The sequence below is a fragment of the Leopardus geoffroyi genome, chromosome D1 (assembly GCF_018350155.1).
Source record: "Leopardus geoffroyi isolate Oge1 chromosome D1, O.geoffroyi_Oge1_pat1.0, whole genome shotgun sequence".
Taxonomy (NCBI): domain Eukaryota; kingdom Metazoa; phylum Chordata; class Mammalia; order Carnivora; family Felidae; genus Leopardus; species Leopardus geoffroyi.
Window position 1 is genome coordinate 102643107 of NC_059329.1, and position 15432 is coordinate 102658538.

The 15432-nt window shown below is 59.9% G+C and overlaps 1 protein-coding gene across 1 annotated transcript; it reads left to right on the forward strand.

Moving 5' to 3' along the window:
• Positions 1-440: 440 nt before the first annotated feature.
• On the forward strand, positions 441-14877 carry RTN4RL2 (reticulon 4 receptor like 2). The gene is made up of 3 exons (XM_045485258.1): positions 441-862; positions 6420-6901; positions 13533-14877. Exons 1-3 carry the CDS (start codon positions 832-834, stop codon positions 14280-14282), a joined length of 1263 nt encoding a protein of 420 aa, XP_045341214.1. The 5' UTR covers positions 441-831; the 3' UTR covers positions 14283-14877.
• Positions 14878-15432: the final 555 nt, after the last annotated feature.

Consider the following 15432-nt stretch of genomic DNA (forward strand, 5'->3'; position numbering starts at 1 on the left):
ATATACTCTCCATCTTGCACACGCAAACTCTTGCATATGCTATTCTTCTAGTCGCACACACTCCGGGCCTGGGGTCTGCGGACGGAAGGGAAAGTGGAATCTAGGAGCTCTCCCAGGAAAGAGAAATGTGGAGGCCTGGACTTTGGCGCTGGGGACGCGGCAGGAAAGAGAGGTGACCCAGGAGCCCATCTCCTCCGGGAAAGTTGGGAGGGGGGACTGGACAAGTCCACAGGGTTCCCTCACACTACTGCACCGCCGCCGCCCCCCTCCCCCAGGAAAGGATTTCTCTCGAAGCAAGGCTTCGCGAAGGCGATCGAACACCGTCCTCCGGGTTCCCCCAGGGGGGGAGGGGGTCGGGATGGAGGGGGCTGGAGAGCCGCGCCCGCCTCCTAGTGGCCAGGAGAGGGTTAAGTCGGCTGGCTAGGAAGCGAGGGAGGAGCCAGCGAGTGCGGGAAGGAGTGGGGGTGGTTGGGAAGTGCATCCTCGCTGTCCCCACTCTCCCTCGGCGAGCAGCCGGGGCGCACGGACAGACGGACTGACGGACTCGCGCGCCGCTCGCGCTGCTGGGGGGCGCTGGCACCGGGCGTCGACGGCCAGCTCCAGCCCTCCCAGCCCCGTCGCGCCCCGCCCCGTCCCGTCGGGGCCGATGGCTCCTCCCGAGGCCCGCAACCCGGGGGGCGCAGGGTAGAGCCTCGCGGCCCGGCCACACAGCCCGGGGACTCCTGGGCCCTCCCGGAGCCCCGCGGAGTCCCCGCCGTCCGTCCGGCGGGCTCAGTGAGCGAGTGGGAGCGCCCTCCCCCCGCCGCCCCCTCCCCCGAGCGTCGAGACAAGATGCTGCCCGGGCTCGGGCGCCTGCTGCAAGGTAGGGACCTCAGCCCGCCGGCAGGCGGAGGGCAACCCGGGGAGGGGAGCCGGGTGCCCCCTCCCCCCCCCACCCCGGGCGTGAGGGTGGGGCAGTCGTGGGGGTGGGAAGGAGCCTGGGGATGTGGGGGGAGAGCTTAGCTGGGGGCCCCGCCCCCGCGCCCAGGGTGGCCGGCTGGAGGAGCGCACCCGGCTCCAGCCTGCTGGGAGGTGCGGGTAGCTCGTGACCGAGGGGGGACGCAGGGGCAGGCGGACCCGGCCCGGGCTCCACCTGCTCCGGGGGACGCTGAGGACTCTGGCCGGCTGGGGAAGCGCCGACTCAGCAACTCCTCGTGCCCCGTGCCTCAGCACTTTCCAGTCACCTGGGAAGACTGGGGGTGTGGGTAGGGGGCTGTCTGGGAGGATGGGAGACTCGGAGGGAAACCCAAAAGGCCCTGCCTGGTAAGACAGATGGAGGGCGCTAGAAGGGGGGGGGGGGGTAGTTTCACGGACTGAGTGACAAACTAGGGTGTGGACCAGAGATTGGGGGTGGGGTGGGGAAGGGGTCAGAGAGAGGGGGAAAGCAAGAGGCAGTCGGTGATGGAGAAAGTGGTTTAGGGGAGAGACGGAGAAGGAGGAGGAGGAATAAAGGTTAGACGGGAAAAACCTGGAGGGAAGTGGGACCCAGGTGAGGCCCAGGAAGAGAGAAGGAAAGGGGAGACCACGTTCGGAGAGAGATGGAGAGAAAACGAGGGAATGGGACCCAGAATCGGGAAAGGAGGGTGCGTAATGGGAAAGAGGGAGGTAGGCTGGGACCCTAGGGACCAGGAAGGAAAGGGGAGTGGGAAGACGGGGAACCTAGAAACCAAAAAGGGGTGGTGGATGGAGATGGGGTGTCAGGAGCCGGGAAGAGGGTCCAGGATGAACACCAGGATCACGGATAGCGAACCATAAATGGGAGAGGGGCTGGGGCTGGGGCTGGGAAGGAAGGAGGGAAGGAAGAGGAGGAAGGGGACTAGAAGGGAGAGAGGTACCAGAGGGGGCTGCCTAGGGATGAGACAAAGAGGCTTCTGGTAACCACTTCCACGTGGGAAGCCCTCCATTCCCAAAGCACCTGCTTGGCACGTCCCTTCTCCCAGGCAGTGGTCGGTGGGCCAGCCTGGGGAGCTCTGAGCTCGGGGCCTTGGGGGTGGCTGTGAGGGGGCAAGGGTGAGGCAGCCTCCAAAGGTGGGCACCTTGGCTGGCTGCGTGCTGCCATTTATATCTCTGGGCCCCGCCGTCGGATCCTGCCACCGCCACCCTGGCGGCTGCTTATTTTGGGGTGTCACATTCTGGCAGAGTGAGAAGCTGTTTGCAGCAGCTCTAACCCTCCGTCACCCGCATCAGTGCTTCCCCAGGCCCCTGCGTCACAGGCATCACTGCCACCTCCATCCTTCTCTGCGCCCCCACCTCCTCAGCCCCTACCCCCCTCAGCATCTGCCTGCCAGGCCGCAGCCCTTTCCCAGCCTTCTGGGTCTGGAACCGTTTGTTGTTCATCTGGGACCCTGTGCCCTTCCCGCAGAGCCAGAGCCCTGGATGCCCCTTCCAGGGGGCATCTTTTCCCGGGGCCACTCTGCCCGCTGGGTTAGCACCCTGGCATCTGCCCCCCAACCCAGTGTCCATCCACCTCCTCCTCCTCAAGCTCCTTCTCTCACCAGAGCCTCGGGACTAAAAGGTGGCTCTTGGGGTGAGAACCTTGTTCCTGAGCCTTGGTACTCCAGGGTGATAGCCCAGAGTCCTTGACAATGGTCTCTCGGTGAATGGATACTTTTTGGCTCCGGGCCCCTCAGCCTTCCGGGATCGATACCGTGTACTGGCCTCTCTCCGCTCCCCCCGGCAGGTCAATCCTCGCCCTATCTCCTGGACACTAGTCATTCCTTTTTGACTCCAAAATGGGCCGTCCCTTAAAGTAGCCACAAGCTGGAGCCCAGAAGAGGAAATCTGCAGAGAGCCTGGGTCCCTTCTTTGCTCTCACCCGGAAGGGCATCATGGCTGGCCCAGCCCCGTGCACCTGGGTGCAGTTTCTGTCTCCCTTTACCTTAAGGGCAGTGACTGTCACACTCAGGCGTGGGTTCTGTGGATGATATGGGGTCTCCAGCTGCAGGCCCTGGGGCAACTCATTTTCTGTGCCTGAGCCTCCCTCCCCTCGCCTGAAAATTGGGGGCAATAATATTGACCTCACGGGGTTATGTTACATTATACTGTATGCGTAAAGACACTATTTCTCTACGTAGAAATACCGTGCCTGGAGCACAGTAGGTGCTTAATGACAGATGGCTTCTGCCCACCCCTGCTCTGCGCTCCCCTGCGGCTCTAGCCATCACCTGCTGACTTTAGAAAAAAGGAAGAGGAGGAAAGAGAGAGGACGGGGTGAGCCAAGAGGGTGGGGGAGGCTGTCACCACCAGCTTTCCTCCGTCCCTTATAAGTAGTGAGGGCTTCAGTGAACTGAAGGCTTCAAGAAAGATATCGAAGGCAGACTGTCAGACATTCATGTCAGGAGGCCTGAGCTGCTCACTCAGAAACTGACCCTTCCCCTTTCCGGCCCTCAGTGGCACTGCCTGTGAAATAAGGGTTTTGGCCACTGACGTACCCACTCCCCCTTCCAGCTCCGACGCTCTGTATCTTGCCCTGGCCTTTGCTAGGGAGTCACAAAATGGGAGCTGGGAGCAGACATGTGGTCCTCAGGGAGCGAAAGGAGACAAGGCCTGGAGGGAAGGAGTAATGGTGAGGAGCCATGGGAAGCAGGGGGTGGGGAAGGGACCGTGTGGCGAGAAGAAAAAGGGCTCACACCACGGGCACAGACCGAGGGCGGAGGAGGGAGAGAGGTGCGGCCCACCAGCCCCCACTGCCTCTGCCCAGGAGCGCTCCAGCAAGGGCCAGGGGTGGGGGGCAGAGAAACCCAGCGCCCCCCACCTTCCCCTCCTCCTTGCCTTCAGTGAGAGCCGCAGCCTGAATTATGGATGAGGCTCCTTGGGTTACAGCTGCTTTGCACGGCAGAGAGGGCCAGAAATGGTAACAGAGTCACTGTTACGCAGCAGCTGTCACAGAGGGGCCCCCTGCTCAGGGCCCCTCCTCAAAGACCCTGCAGGGAACACCAGCTCCAACTTGGGGCAGTGGGCCGTGATGGAGGGGCGGATACAGGGGCAGGTGGAGGGGGCGTGGGGAAAGAAGAGAGGAGCCCCCTGATGTGGGCAAGCAGGGGGCCAGGGAGTTGTGAGTCAGCCCCGGCACCCTTGGCCTCTAGGCTGGAGGAGACCCTGGGGCCAGTGAGTGGCCCCTGACTCTGGAGAGCGGTGGGATTGCACATCCTTCCCCTGTCTCTCCTGGGGTACCGGGCAGCCCTGGAGGCTGAGGGAAGAGCTCCCTAATCCTCTAGAGGGCTGTGGCCTTCAGAGCTCACACTCTCTTGTGAGCTTGTGGATAAGGGGTGGGATTAAGGATCAGAAAAAGCATTTGACTTCCCCTGGTGTCAAGTCCTTGGGGAAGCAAGCTCAGAGGGGGACTGCTAAGAAGAGAAGTGTCCTGGCCAGGCATCAGGAGACTCCTTTTTGGTCCTTGCCCCGTCAACCACTTTGCTGTGTGACCTTGGGCAAGTTCCTTGCCCTCTCTGAGCCCCAATGTGCCCTCCATAGAATAAGAACTTGAACCCGATGAGCCTGGAGGACCTTTCCAGCTCTGAGATCTCCTGTTCTAAGCCCCAAACCTCACTCCTCGTGAAACCCACCCAGGGTTCCCTGCTGCGCTCCCTGCCCCCCGCCTGGTTCAGATGAGGGGTGAGAGACACGCCCCTCCACCCCACGTGGCTCTGAAAAACTCAGGAGGAGAAAGTAATCGTGAAACGCCGCACGGGGGAGGGGTGAGAAGGGCCGAGAAACGCGGAGGTGGTGTGAAGGAACGGAACAGCAGCCGCTGTGTCACTGAGTATTACATCACACCCAGCCTACACACGCACGGGGCCGCACTCACACACACGCGGAGTGCAGCCGGCACACGCTCGCACGCTCGCACCGCAGAGCGCCAGGAGGGGCCGGGTCAGAGTTGGGGTGGCGCCCGAGGTGGGGGAACAGGAACACCGCACACATCAGGCATGGGGTCTCCCGCCCCCGCACCTGTGTGTCCCCCCAGGCAAGGAGGCGTGGCAGAGGGTCCACGATACCCACGCTACACCCCTTGCCTACCATCACACACACACACACACACACACACACACACACACACACACACACACGCCACACGGCAACCTCTAGAGCACAAGGCACCACTTAAACTCACAGACCCTCGGTCTCTCCCCTGGAGTCTCTGAGGCCCAGAAAGCCCAGAAAACCTCGGGTCCTGGGTCCAAGCACCCATCTTCCTCCCCTCGGCCTTCATGGGCCTAATACATTGCTTGAAGCAGAAGGCTCTCAGTCTATGTGTGCCCAGGGAATCAGTGTCCGGGTTGTGGGGTGGAGGCTCCCCTTCACCCCAGGCCAACGTGCCAGCAGAAGATCCCAGGAGTCATCTGGAAGTCATGGTAAAGGGCAGAGGTCAAGCTAGGTCCAGTCCACAAGCTTACGAGCTGCAGGGAGGGCAAGAAGACCAGGGGACAGGGATGGACGAGGGGGTCCTGCACAGGGACACAGGGGGCCTAGACTCGGCTCTTTAGCCCCAGGCCCTTAGGCCTGCTTCTCCATCCGTATCATAAGAAGGCTGAGCTATTTCCAGTATTCAAGTTGCTTGAAAATAAATATACGTATATGCATCTTTAAGTGACTTCAAATGAGAACAGCGTGTGGTATAAACATGCAGATTCCCAGGCTGTCCCCCAGGAATTCCAATTCTGCAATCTTTCCAGGACCACCCGGCTGATTCTGTTGCAGGTGGCCGCTGGCCCCAGATAGAAACGCGCTTGCCCCTGGTCCCCAAGGGCCCTTCCAGCTTGGAGAGGCCCTGGTTCTTCCAAGGTGAAAGGTGAAAGCTGCCGGCAGGTGAGGGAGGGGGCTGCAGGGCCAGACCCCAGGTCAGCCAGAGAGGGCCACCATGCACGGGCCTTAGATTCACCAAGGCTCTCAATTTAGTTCCAGCCGATCTCAAATGGGGGCGACTCACTCCCCAAGGGACATCTGGCAATGTCTGGAGACATTTTGGTTATCATAACCAGGGGGCAGGTGTGACTGGCATCTAGCGGGTAGAGGAATACCCGAAATAGGACATCATATAGGACTGCCCCTGGCAGCAAAGAACCATCAGGCGCACCACACCGAGGCGGGGCGGGGGGAGGGAGCCCTGGCAGTCCACATGGCCAAACCTACCACAGTGGAACCAGTTGAGAAAAGACCACCACTCGTCAAACAACGTGAAACCTCGCTGTCTACAGTGCCCTCTTGGCATCGCTTTATTTTTTAACACACCAGGAGCCTCAAAAATCAGAAGTGGCTGGGGCTTCTCGCGACTCTAGGGATGCACCCAGAACCCCTCCCCGAGAAGCCCTGCGGTGAGGTGTCCCCCGCACCCCGCGCTGGCCCGCAGCCCACCCAGACCCGCCTCCCTCTCCCCGCAGGTCCCGCCTCGGCCGGCCTCCTGCTGATGCTCCTGGCCCTGCCCCCAGCGGCCCCCAGCTGCCCCATGCTCTGCACCTGCTACTCGTCCCCGCCCACCGTGAGCTGCCAGGCCAACAACTTCTCCTCCGTGCCGCTGTCCCTGCCGCCCAGCACGCAGCGACTCTTCCTGCAGAACAACCTCATCCGCACGCTGCGGCCCGGCACCTTCGGGCCCAGCCTGCTCACCCTGTGGCTCTTCTCCAACAACCTCTCCACCATCTACCCGGGCACCTTCCGCCACCTGCAGGCCCTGGAGGAGCTGGACCTCGGCGACAACCGGCACCTGCGCTCTCTGGAGCCCGACACCTTCCAGGGCCTGGAGCGGCTGCAGTCGCTGCATCTGTACCGCTGCCAGCTCAGCAGCCTGCCCGGCAACATCTTCCGCGGCCTGGTCAGCCTGCAGTACCTCTACCTCCAGGAGAACAGCCTGCTCCACCTACAGGTGAGCCGGCCCCGCCCGGGGCGCGCGCGCATGCGCAGAGCTCTCCCAGGACCCCGGGCTGCTCCCTCCAGGTGCCCATGGGGACACCCTTCCTGCCGAAGCATCTCTATTTCTCTGCCCCTTCTCTAAGTTTCTGTGTCCCTCTCACTCTCTCCAGGCGGGGTTCTCTTTTGTTTTCTCTCCTCTGTCTTCCTGTCTGTGCCTGTTTGGGTCCCTTGCTGCCTCTCTCACTAACTCTCCAACCCCCCATCTGTCTCCCTCTGCCCGGCTGTCTGTCTGTCTATCCTTTTCTGTCCCTCTCTGCCTCTCTCACCAACTTGCCTCCCCCATCTGTCTTCTTCTGCCTCTTCTGTCTGTCTCCCTTCACACGCCCACCCCACACACTCCCCCATGTCTGTCTGGGTGTATGTGTGTGTCTCTTTCTGTGATCCCTCCTTTCCCCCTTGGCTGCCTTCGGGGGGCTCTGCCTTTCCCCGGGCACCCAGCCCGAAGGCCTTTGTGGCTGATTTTCTCACCTGCCCCCACACCCTCCCACGTCCCGGGGAGGAACAGCAAGAGGGCAGAGCCCCTACCATTATGCCCCATGGGAGGCTCTGCCTCTCTCCAGCTCACTGGGTAATGGGACGAGGGCAAGTCCTCCCCTTTCTGGATTCCTGTCCCCCAGACCTGGCATCCCACTGCAAGGGAAGAAGGAGAACAAAAGGGTAAAGGGCTGTTAAGTAGCTGGAAAATGGATGCTCTGGAAACGGAAGGAATAACAGTAATTGCTATTTATTGTTATTGTCATTGATCTAAATATTGTTTATTGTTGTTGTTATGCTGACTGTTTGACAGCCAGATCCTCCCGTTCTATTTCCCCAGGAAGCAATCACACACCCTCCAAACCACTCTGGAAGAAATTCCTCCCTTGGCTACATAGCCTCTGGCTGGAAAGGGGGCAAGGACATCCAAATTCTCCCCTCTCCCCACATAAGCCTGGAAGGCTCTTGCTCCTCCCCAGGTCGGTGCCTGCCTGGTCTCACCAGTGTGCCAATTTGAACATCAGGTCAGTGTTGACGTGGACAGAGTTAATGACAATACCCTAACAAACCTGCGTCCAGCACCCATTATGGGCTGGGTGCCGAGAACTCAGCAGGGAACAAAACAGACCAAGCTCCCTGCCTTCAGAGATAGCATTCTAGTGGGGGGGAGACAGACAAGAAGACAAATGCAGAGGATGCTGGAAATCTTGTCATGGCTATTATCACTGCAAAAATAATGATAACAGTAGCATCCACTACTGCTCAGTGGGCACACTGTGCGTCTGGCACAGGCATCGACGGGCATCGACTCTGGTGTCGTTTACAGGCGTGTGACAAATTTTGACCATCCTGAACCCCAGTTTTCCCATCTGTAAAACGGGGGCAGCAACAGCCCCCATCTCCCAGGGATTTTATAAGCGTTCAGTGCATGAATAATTTGTAAGGCACTTAGAATAGTGCTTGGCATACGGTAAGCACTATATAAATGCTTGTTAAAACACTATTTTAAAAAGAGAAACAAACCTCATTTAACATGGGTCTTGGTGAAATGGCCCATCTTGGACCCAATCCTGGAGATTTGGGTCAACCTCATGGATTATCCTGAGGCCATGAGTGGGTCCCAGAATACTCCCTCCCTTTTCCTGCCTGCCTAAATTCGCCTCGGATCTCAGGGTGTATGAAGTCTATTCGGCCACCTCACCTCATTTCCGTAGCCCCGTTGGAGGCTGCTTCCTCCACAGATGAGGAAGCGGAGGCCGAGAGTCCCAAAGACTTTGTAGATATAAGGCCTCTTCCCGCGAAGTCTCTTAAACCACTGCACAGAGTCCACGTGACAGGGGGCTAGCGTGTCCCACCATCTCGCTGAGCCTCACGGGAACCTGGCAATAGGGACACGGGATAGAAGCTCCCGAGGCCACTCAACCAGGAAGGGCGGGTGGCATTCGAGCCTGCGTCCACTCAGACTTCTCCACCGGGCTCTGTCCGGGCCCAGGAACTACAGCAGTGTGGGCTCCCCTTTGAGAGCACGCGCCTTGGAGTCTGCTAAACCGAGGTTCAAATCCTGGCTCCCGTAGGACTTAGGACAAATTACTCAACCTCCCGGCCTTCCATTTCCTCGTCTCTAAAATGACAATCGTGATGGTACTTAACATTTATCTAGGACATTTTGTAAGGTGGAACACTTAGCCCCGAGCCACACTCAATGCGGGTGCTATCATCATTATCCTATTACAGCCAGTAGTTCAACAACTACTCCTACGGAGCCCCTGACCTCCTTAGCAAGATAGATCAGTTGGTTCAGAATGACGACTTTGGGGCCCGAGGGCCCGAGTTTGAATCCCCCTGCTCTATTTTCCGACTTACTGAACTTGAGGCAAGGTGCCCCCCCCCCGAACCTCAGTTTCCTCATCTTTAAAAGGGGGGGGGGGGGATAAAAGTAATACCTGCCACAAAGAACGGCTGTAAAAAGCAAATGCATTTGTGTATATAAAGCACATAGTTCAGTGCAGAATAAATCATGTCATGATGACATGACCCTCCATCGACCCTCGGGCCACGAATGGCAGCCAGAGCCTGAGGTCAGGAAAGGCCTAGGCAAAGGGGGCCTTGAGTGGACACGGTGAGAGCGGGGACATGTGTGTCAGGCACCCCTTGGTGTGAACGGTGCTGGGGATCATGGGAAGGAAGTGTCTTCGCACCTGGCCCTTCATAGAGGAGAAAGAGCCAGCCTCTGCCTGGGAGATGCCATAGGCAGGTGAGGAGACACGCGGGCGGGGGTGAGATCCACAGAGCAGGTGTGACCCAAGATGGCGCCTACCCAGAGAGGGGAGCTTCGGAGGCGGTGAGAGGGCCACAGCTTTTCAGGAAGAGGAAGGTGGAGGTGGGATGGGGTGGAGTTTCTCATGGACCGTCTGTTGTAGGCCAGGCACTGCACCAGGGGGGTTCGCTCATCAGTGGATATTTACAGAGCACCTGCTATATGCGAGGGATTCTGGCGGCGAACAGAAACAGTGTCCCTGCTCTCCTGGAGCCGATGTCCTACTTGAGGAGAACCAGATGATAGAGACACCAGGTCTCTCCTTTAATCGTTACCGCCTGCACGGTACGCAAGGGCAGTCTCTGCACTCTGGCAGATCCGAATTGGAATCCCAGGTCCACTTCTGATTTGCTGTGTGGCTCTGTGCAAGTTACTTGACCACTCTGAGGCTCACCGGGCCCATCTGTAAGGTGGAGGACATGACCTGCGCCTCAGAGGTTTGTTGTGGGGGCGAAAGCACACGCTGCTTGCAAAAGGCTCCGCACGATGGGCGGCTCAGGGTAGGCGTCATTCCCCCCGTTTAGCAGCTGAGGACGCTGACCCTCAGCAAAGCTCAGGCACCAGTCCAAGGTCACCCAACTGCTGAGGAGCGTAGCCTAGCATTGGCCCCCGTCCGCCTGACCCCAGAGTCCACATCCACATTCCACCATACACGGCTGGTGGACCCTAGCCAAGTGGTTTGCCTTCGGGGAGCCCCCCTCTCCTGTTCTCTGGAAGGGACATAATAACGTTATCGGCCTCGTGGGGTCGCGATGATGGAGTTGCTACATGGGACTGGGCAGCACAGAGCTTGGCACACAGTGAGAGCTCAGCAAGTCAGCTGCTTGACGATGCTGACGCAGACGATGACGGTGACACCTGGCACAGACTGGTGAGCATTGTGAGTGGGGGTGCCTGGCACAGAGTAGACACTCAATACAGTTTTGTTGAATGAATGAGGTACATTCCAGGACTCACTTACTCATAAATATCAGATGAGGTTGGATCTTAATGATCAACCATCTCCAGTCCCTTGTTTCACAGATGAAAACACCTGAGGCCCAGAGAGGTTCGTGGAGCTGCCCAACGTCACACAGCCCAGCGGCTAGCACGCCAGAGACTGGAGCTGGGAGGGTGGAAGGCAAAGTGAAGAGCAGAATGCTGGGGGGGGGGGGGGGGGAGGCAGGGCAGGGATGCTGCCTTGCGATTCCAAATGGATGCAGGGAGCTGTGAACTGACCTGGGGGGAGGTGAGGGAAATGTGGTTTTCCGAGATGGATGTGGATGACTTTAGCAACCGCTCTCAGCCCTGAGGGAGGGGGTGATGTGGGGGGGTGGGGTGGTGGTGAGGGTGAGGGCTGTGAAAGTCAAGAGCTTATTAATGCACAGAGAACGTCTGAACAGGGAGAGACGAAGGCCCGGATTTGAGAGCTGCAGCCCAGGAAGTGGCTGTGGCATTTGGCAACAGCTTGGATGAGGGGAGGGGTGCGGACCCCCAGACGGAGGCTCAGCAAGGGGAAGGCCAGGACTTTTGCAAGAGGGAAAAGGGGGCAAGGAGAAGAGGCGGGAATTAAGGCATTCTGTAGCCCCCAAGTTGGGACTGTGGGTCAAAGGCGCCTGAATTTCTGGGTTGTCTGAACCTCTGGTGCTCCCTTCCTGACCTCTGGAAGTCCCCAAAGTGCCGATTACCTCTGCTTCTACTCCCGCCCCATACTGATCCTGACCAGGGATCTCTGGGTGGGGCCCACTATTGCTAACACTCCATAAAAAAAACAGAAACCCTAACTAGGTGTCTCAGTGGAAGGGTTTCAGAGCCCACTCGGGGGGGGGGGGGGGGCGGCCAGGAAGACAAGGACAAGGAAGGCCAGACAGGGACAGGCTGAGGCCACGGCTGTGCAGAGAGCCCACTGGAGACCTGAGCTGGACACACGGGGTGGTGGCAGCAGGGGGCAGAGAACGCTGGTGTCAGAGACAGCCAAGAAGGTTGAGGGGACGGATCTCAATGTGGCCAAGAAGAGGGTTCTTGGCAGGCTCAGTTCCTGTAGCAGAGAGGGCGGAAGGCAGATGGGAGGGGGCGAGCAAATGCGGGAGCTCAGGAAGGTGGAGGCTGTGGGTGTGGGCTAGGAGTCAACGCCCTCCCCCCACCTGAGAGCCAGCGACCAGGCTCCTGAGTGGGATGGGCGGGATCATCCCCCCTGGCAGGAACCGGTGGGAACCACAGCCTGGAAACAGGACCCAGGGGTGAGCTGCCTTGAGCACAGCGTATGCTCTTATCGCTGGGAACTAGACTTCCTGGGCCTGCTGACCACAGCGATGTCCCGCACAGAGGGGTGGATCTCAGTGCTGGGGTCCTGGGCCCTTCATCTCTCTGGGTCTTTGTGCTTTCCTCCATAAAGAGTGGCTGGGCCGGTGGACCCCAAAGCACTGACTCCCAAGTCTGGCTGGCCATCACCAAGCTGGTGAGCTGGATAAAATGCAGAACCCACCCCCCTGCCGCCTACCCACCCTCCCCTGTGCAGCATACCTAGACCTATTCCCTCACCCCCATTAATTCTGAATCAGAGCTCAAGATCCTTCCAGCACTAACTTGGCCTGATTCTGGGACCCACCCCCCCCAGCCCCAGGCAGGCAGGCAGGCAGGCGGGGCAGCCCCTCTAAGGGGACCAGTGATGCAGGGCATCAGACAGCAGGTTTCCTTCCCCTTCCCTGCTGCCTCCGGGGTGGGGGGAGGGGGGCTGATGCTTGGTGCCATTAATTTCCCAGCCAAGTAGAATAGCAGAATTTTGGAGCCCCACGAAGCTCCTCTCTGTTAGAGGAAAAGGGATGGACCTAATTGTAACTGAGACCCTACTGTCGTAATAACCACCGTTTATTGGTGGTGGTCTGTGTGCCCAGCGGGTACTGTATCCTTCCAGCATGATCTCACCTAACCCTCAGGTTGTTCTCTGGGTTATACATGCTGAGGAAACTGAGGCTAGATGAGGCTAAAGAACATGCCCGATGTAACGCAGCTGGAAAGAGGGCAAGCGGGATCTGAAGCCCTGGGCTGTCACTCCAGAGCCTGTGGGCTTCACTGGACCGAATCCCAATGTGCCAGGCACTGTGCCCAGCACTTCACCCATCTGCTCTTTGTGTGGATCGTCTTCTTTAATCCTCAGAACAAACCCGGGAGGAGGTACACTCATCCCCATTTTATAGATGCGGAAACAGGCTTAGAGAGATTACTGGCACGGCCAAATCAGCAATCATGGCCAACCCACAGAATGCCTACCCCTGTGGAAATCCTGTTCTAAGGAACTGAGTGTATGTTGCTTATCTAATCTCCACATCTCACAGGTGAAGAAACTGAGTCAGAGATCCTGAGACTCGCCCCAAGTGGCACAGTCAGGACTGCTGGATCCAGGCTTGAAGTCAGGCAGTCTGGCTGCCCCGTCTGCATACTTAAGCAAACCCGGGGTTCTCCTCCTCCAAGTGTGGTCCTCGGACCAGCAGCATCAGCACCACCCGGGAACAGAGCCTCAGGCCGCACCCCAGACCTGCTGAATCAGGAACCCAGGGGGCAGCACGCAGGCCCCTGCAGGAGATTCAAAGCACTAGCGGTCTAAGAACCACTGCCCTCAACCGTATCGCGTTCCCCACCTTACCCTCTCCGCGGGTGAGGGGAGGCAGGATTCAAACCCAGGACTCCGAATCAAAAGGTCAAACCCTTTCCGGTCTACCGCAGCGCTCCCCCTCCCCTCCCTCCTCTCCACCCGCCTCTAAGGACCGCTCTCTTCTCTCCCTCCTCCCCGTCCCCCCCCCCCCCCCCACCCCAGGATGACCTGTTCGCGGACCTGGCCAACCTGAGCCACCTCTTCCTGCACGGGAACCGCCTGCGGCTGCTCACGGAGCACGTGTTCCGCGGCCTGGGCAGCCTGGACCGGCTGCTGCTGCACGGGAACCGGCTGCAGGGCGTGCACCGCGCGGCCTTCCGCGGCCTCAGCCGCCTCACCATCCTCTACCTGTTCAACAACAGCCTGGCCTCGCTGCCCGGCGAGGCGCTCGCCGACCTGCCCGCGCTCGAGTTCCTGCGGCTCAACGCCAACCCCTGGGCGTGCGACTGCCGCGCGCGGCCGCTCTGGGCCTGGTTCCAGCGCGCGCGCGTGTCCAGCTCCGACGTGACCTGCGCCACCCCCCCGGAGCGCCAGGGCCGCGACCTGCGCGCCCTCCGCGACGCCGACTTCCAGGCCTGCCCGCCCGCCGCGCCCACGCGGCCCGGCAGCCGCGCCCGCGGCAACAGCTCGTCCAACCACCTGTACGGGGTGGCCGAGGCCGGGGCGCCCCCCGCCGACCCCTCCACCCTTTACCGAGACCTGCCCGCCGAAGACCCGCGGGGGCGCCAGGGCGGGGACGCGCCCACGGAGGACGACTACTGGGGGGGCTACGGGGGCGAGGACCAGCGGGGGGAGCAGACGTGCCCGGGCGCTGCCTGCCAGGCGCCCCCGGACTCCCGCGGCCCCGCGCTCTCGGCCGGGCTGCCCACCCCTCTGCTTTGCCTCCTGCTCCTGGCGCCCCACCACCTCTGACTGCGGTGCTGAGACTGAAGAGGCCATCGTCACCCCCGCCCAGCCCCGCCCCCGGCCTTGCTGCCTTCCTGTCCCCTCCCCTCTCCTCTCTTCCCAGGGGACCCGGCCTGGCCAGGCCTCTCCCTGCCTCCTGGGCTGTTGGCTCAGGGCAACCCCCGGAAGTCAGGACGCGTCTGGTGGCTCAGCCCTGTTCTCCCCAACTCCGGCCATTAACTCTTTCCCACCCCAAGGCTGGGGTGGGACACCCCAGGCAGCCGCTGTCCCCTTCTCCCAGTGCCCACCGTGGACGAGAGGGGCTTTCGTCCGCAGAGCATCTTCCACCAGCAGAGCCTTCGGAAGCTCCCGGGAAGGGAGCCCCACCCAGGAGCCCTTTGGAGGGATGCCTCACTTGGGGCCAGGCTAACCCGAGGCCCCTGCTTATCCTAGCCCCCCTCAGCCTCCCGACACCGGAGGAATACTTTTCTCCTAAGTCTACCCGGGACATTTTTTAGGGTGCCCGGAGAGAACTTTCCTCTCCACCGTGGCCCCCGTGTGGTGAAGATCAACATAAGTTGTTTGGGGAAAAAAAAATTTATTAAAAAATTCTATTATTTTACCTTCTTCTGTAAGATTTGTTGGCTCAAGACCTCAAAAGAGGGAAGAGGGCTTAGAACCATCGGGATTTCAGGGCCAGGAGGGTTAGAGAGAGGAGATCCATCCCATGCCATCAAAGCGCTTCTTGCTGGCTGGAGCCCATGTGTATGCTGCTCCCCGACGATGAGAAGCTCAAGACTGAGGAAGAGGGGTGTTTGCGGAGCCCCAGGCAGGCCAGGTGAAATCTGACAGCCGAGAGTAGGGGCTGACATCACCTCACCTCCCCATCTGTCCCAGAGAGGCAGCTACAGCCCACCCTGGGTTGTCTGGCCCCTGAGGAGCTAACCCTGGGGAAGGCCTGCAGCCTGGTTAACAGCTCCCTCACAGGCCCTGTTCCTTCAGGAGGGAAGAGCATTTCTCACCTCACCCTGCAAGGAGAAATAACAGACATCCACGGTCACAGCCAGCCCAAACATGGCTTTGGGCAAATCTGAAAAAGGCACCTCTTCCTCAGGGGAACCCAGCCCCACAGCACAGCAAACACCTTAGCAAGCGGAGCCTAAGGCTGAATTTCAGC

What these genes read in the sequence shown, in the direction of transcription:
- RTN4RL2 (XM_045485258.1), top strand. Translation starts at nt 832, where the DNA reads ATGCTGCCCGGGCTCGGGCGCCTGCTGCAAG. An exon ending in GCTCGGGCGCCTGCTGCAAG is followed by an intron (nt 863 to 6,419) that starts GTAGGGACCTCA and finishes CTCTCCCCGCAG; the next exon opens with GTCCCGCCTCGGCCGGCCTC. An exon ending in ACAGCCTGCTCCACCTACAG is followed by an intron (nt 6,902 to 13,532) that starts GTGAGCCGGCCC and finishes CCCCCACCCCAG; the next exon opens with GATGACCTGTTCGCGGACCT.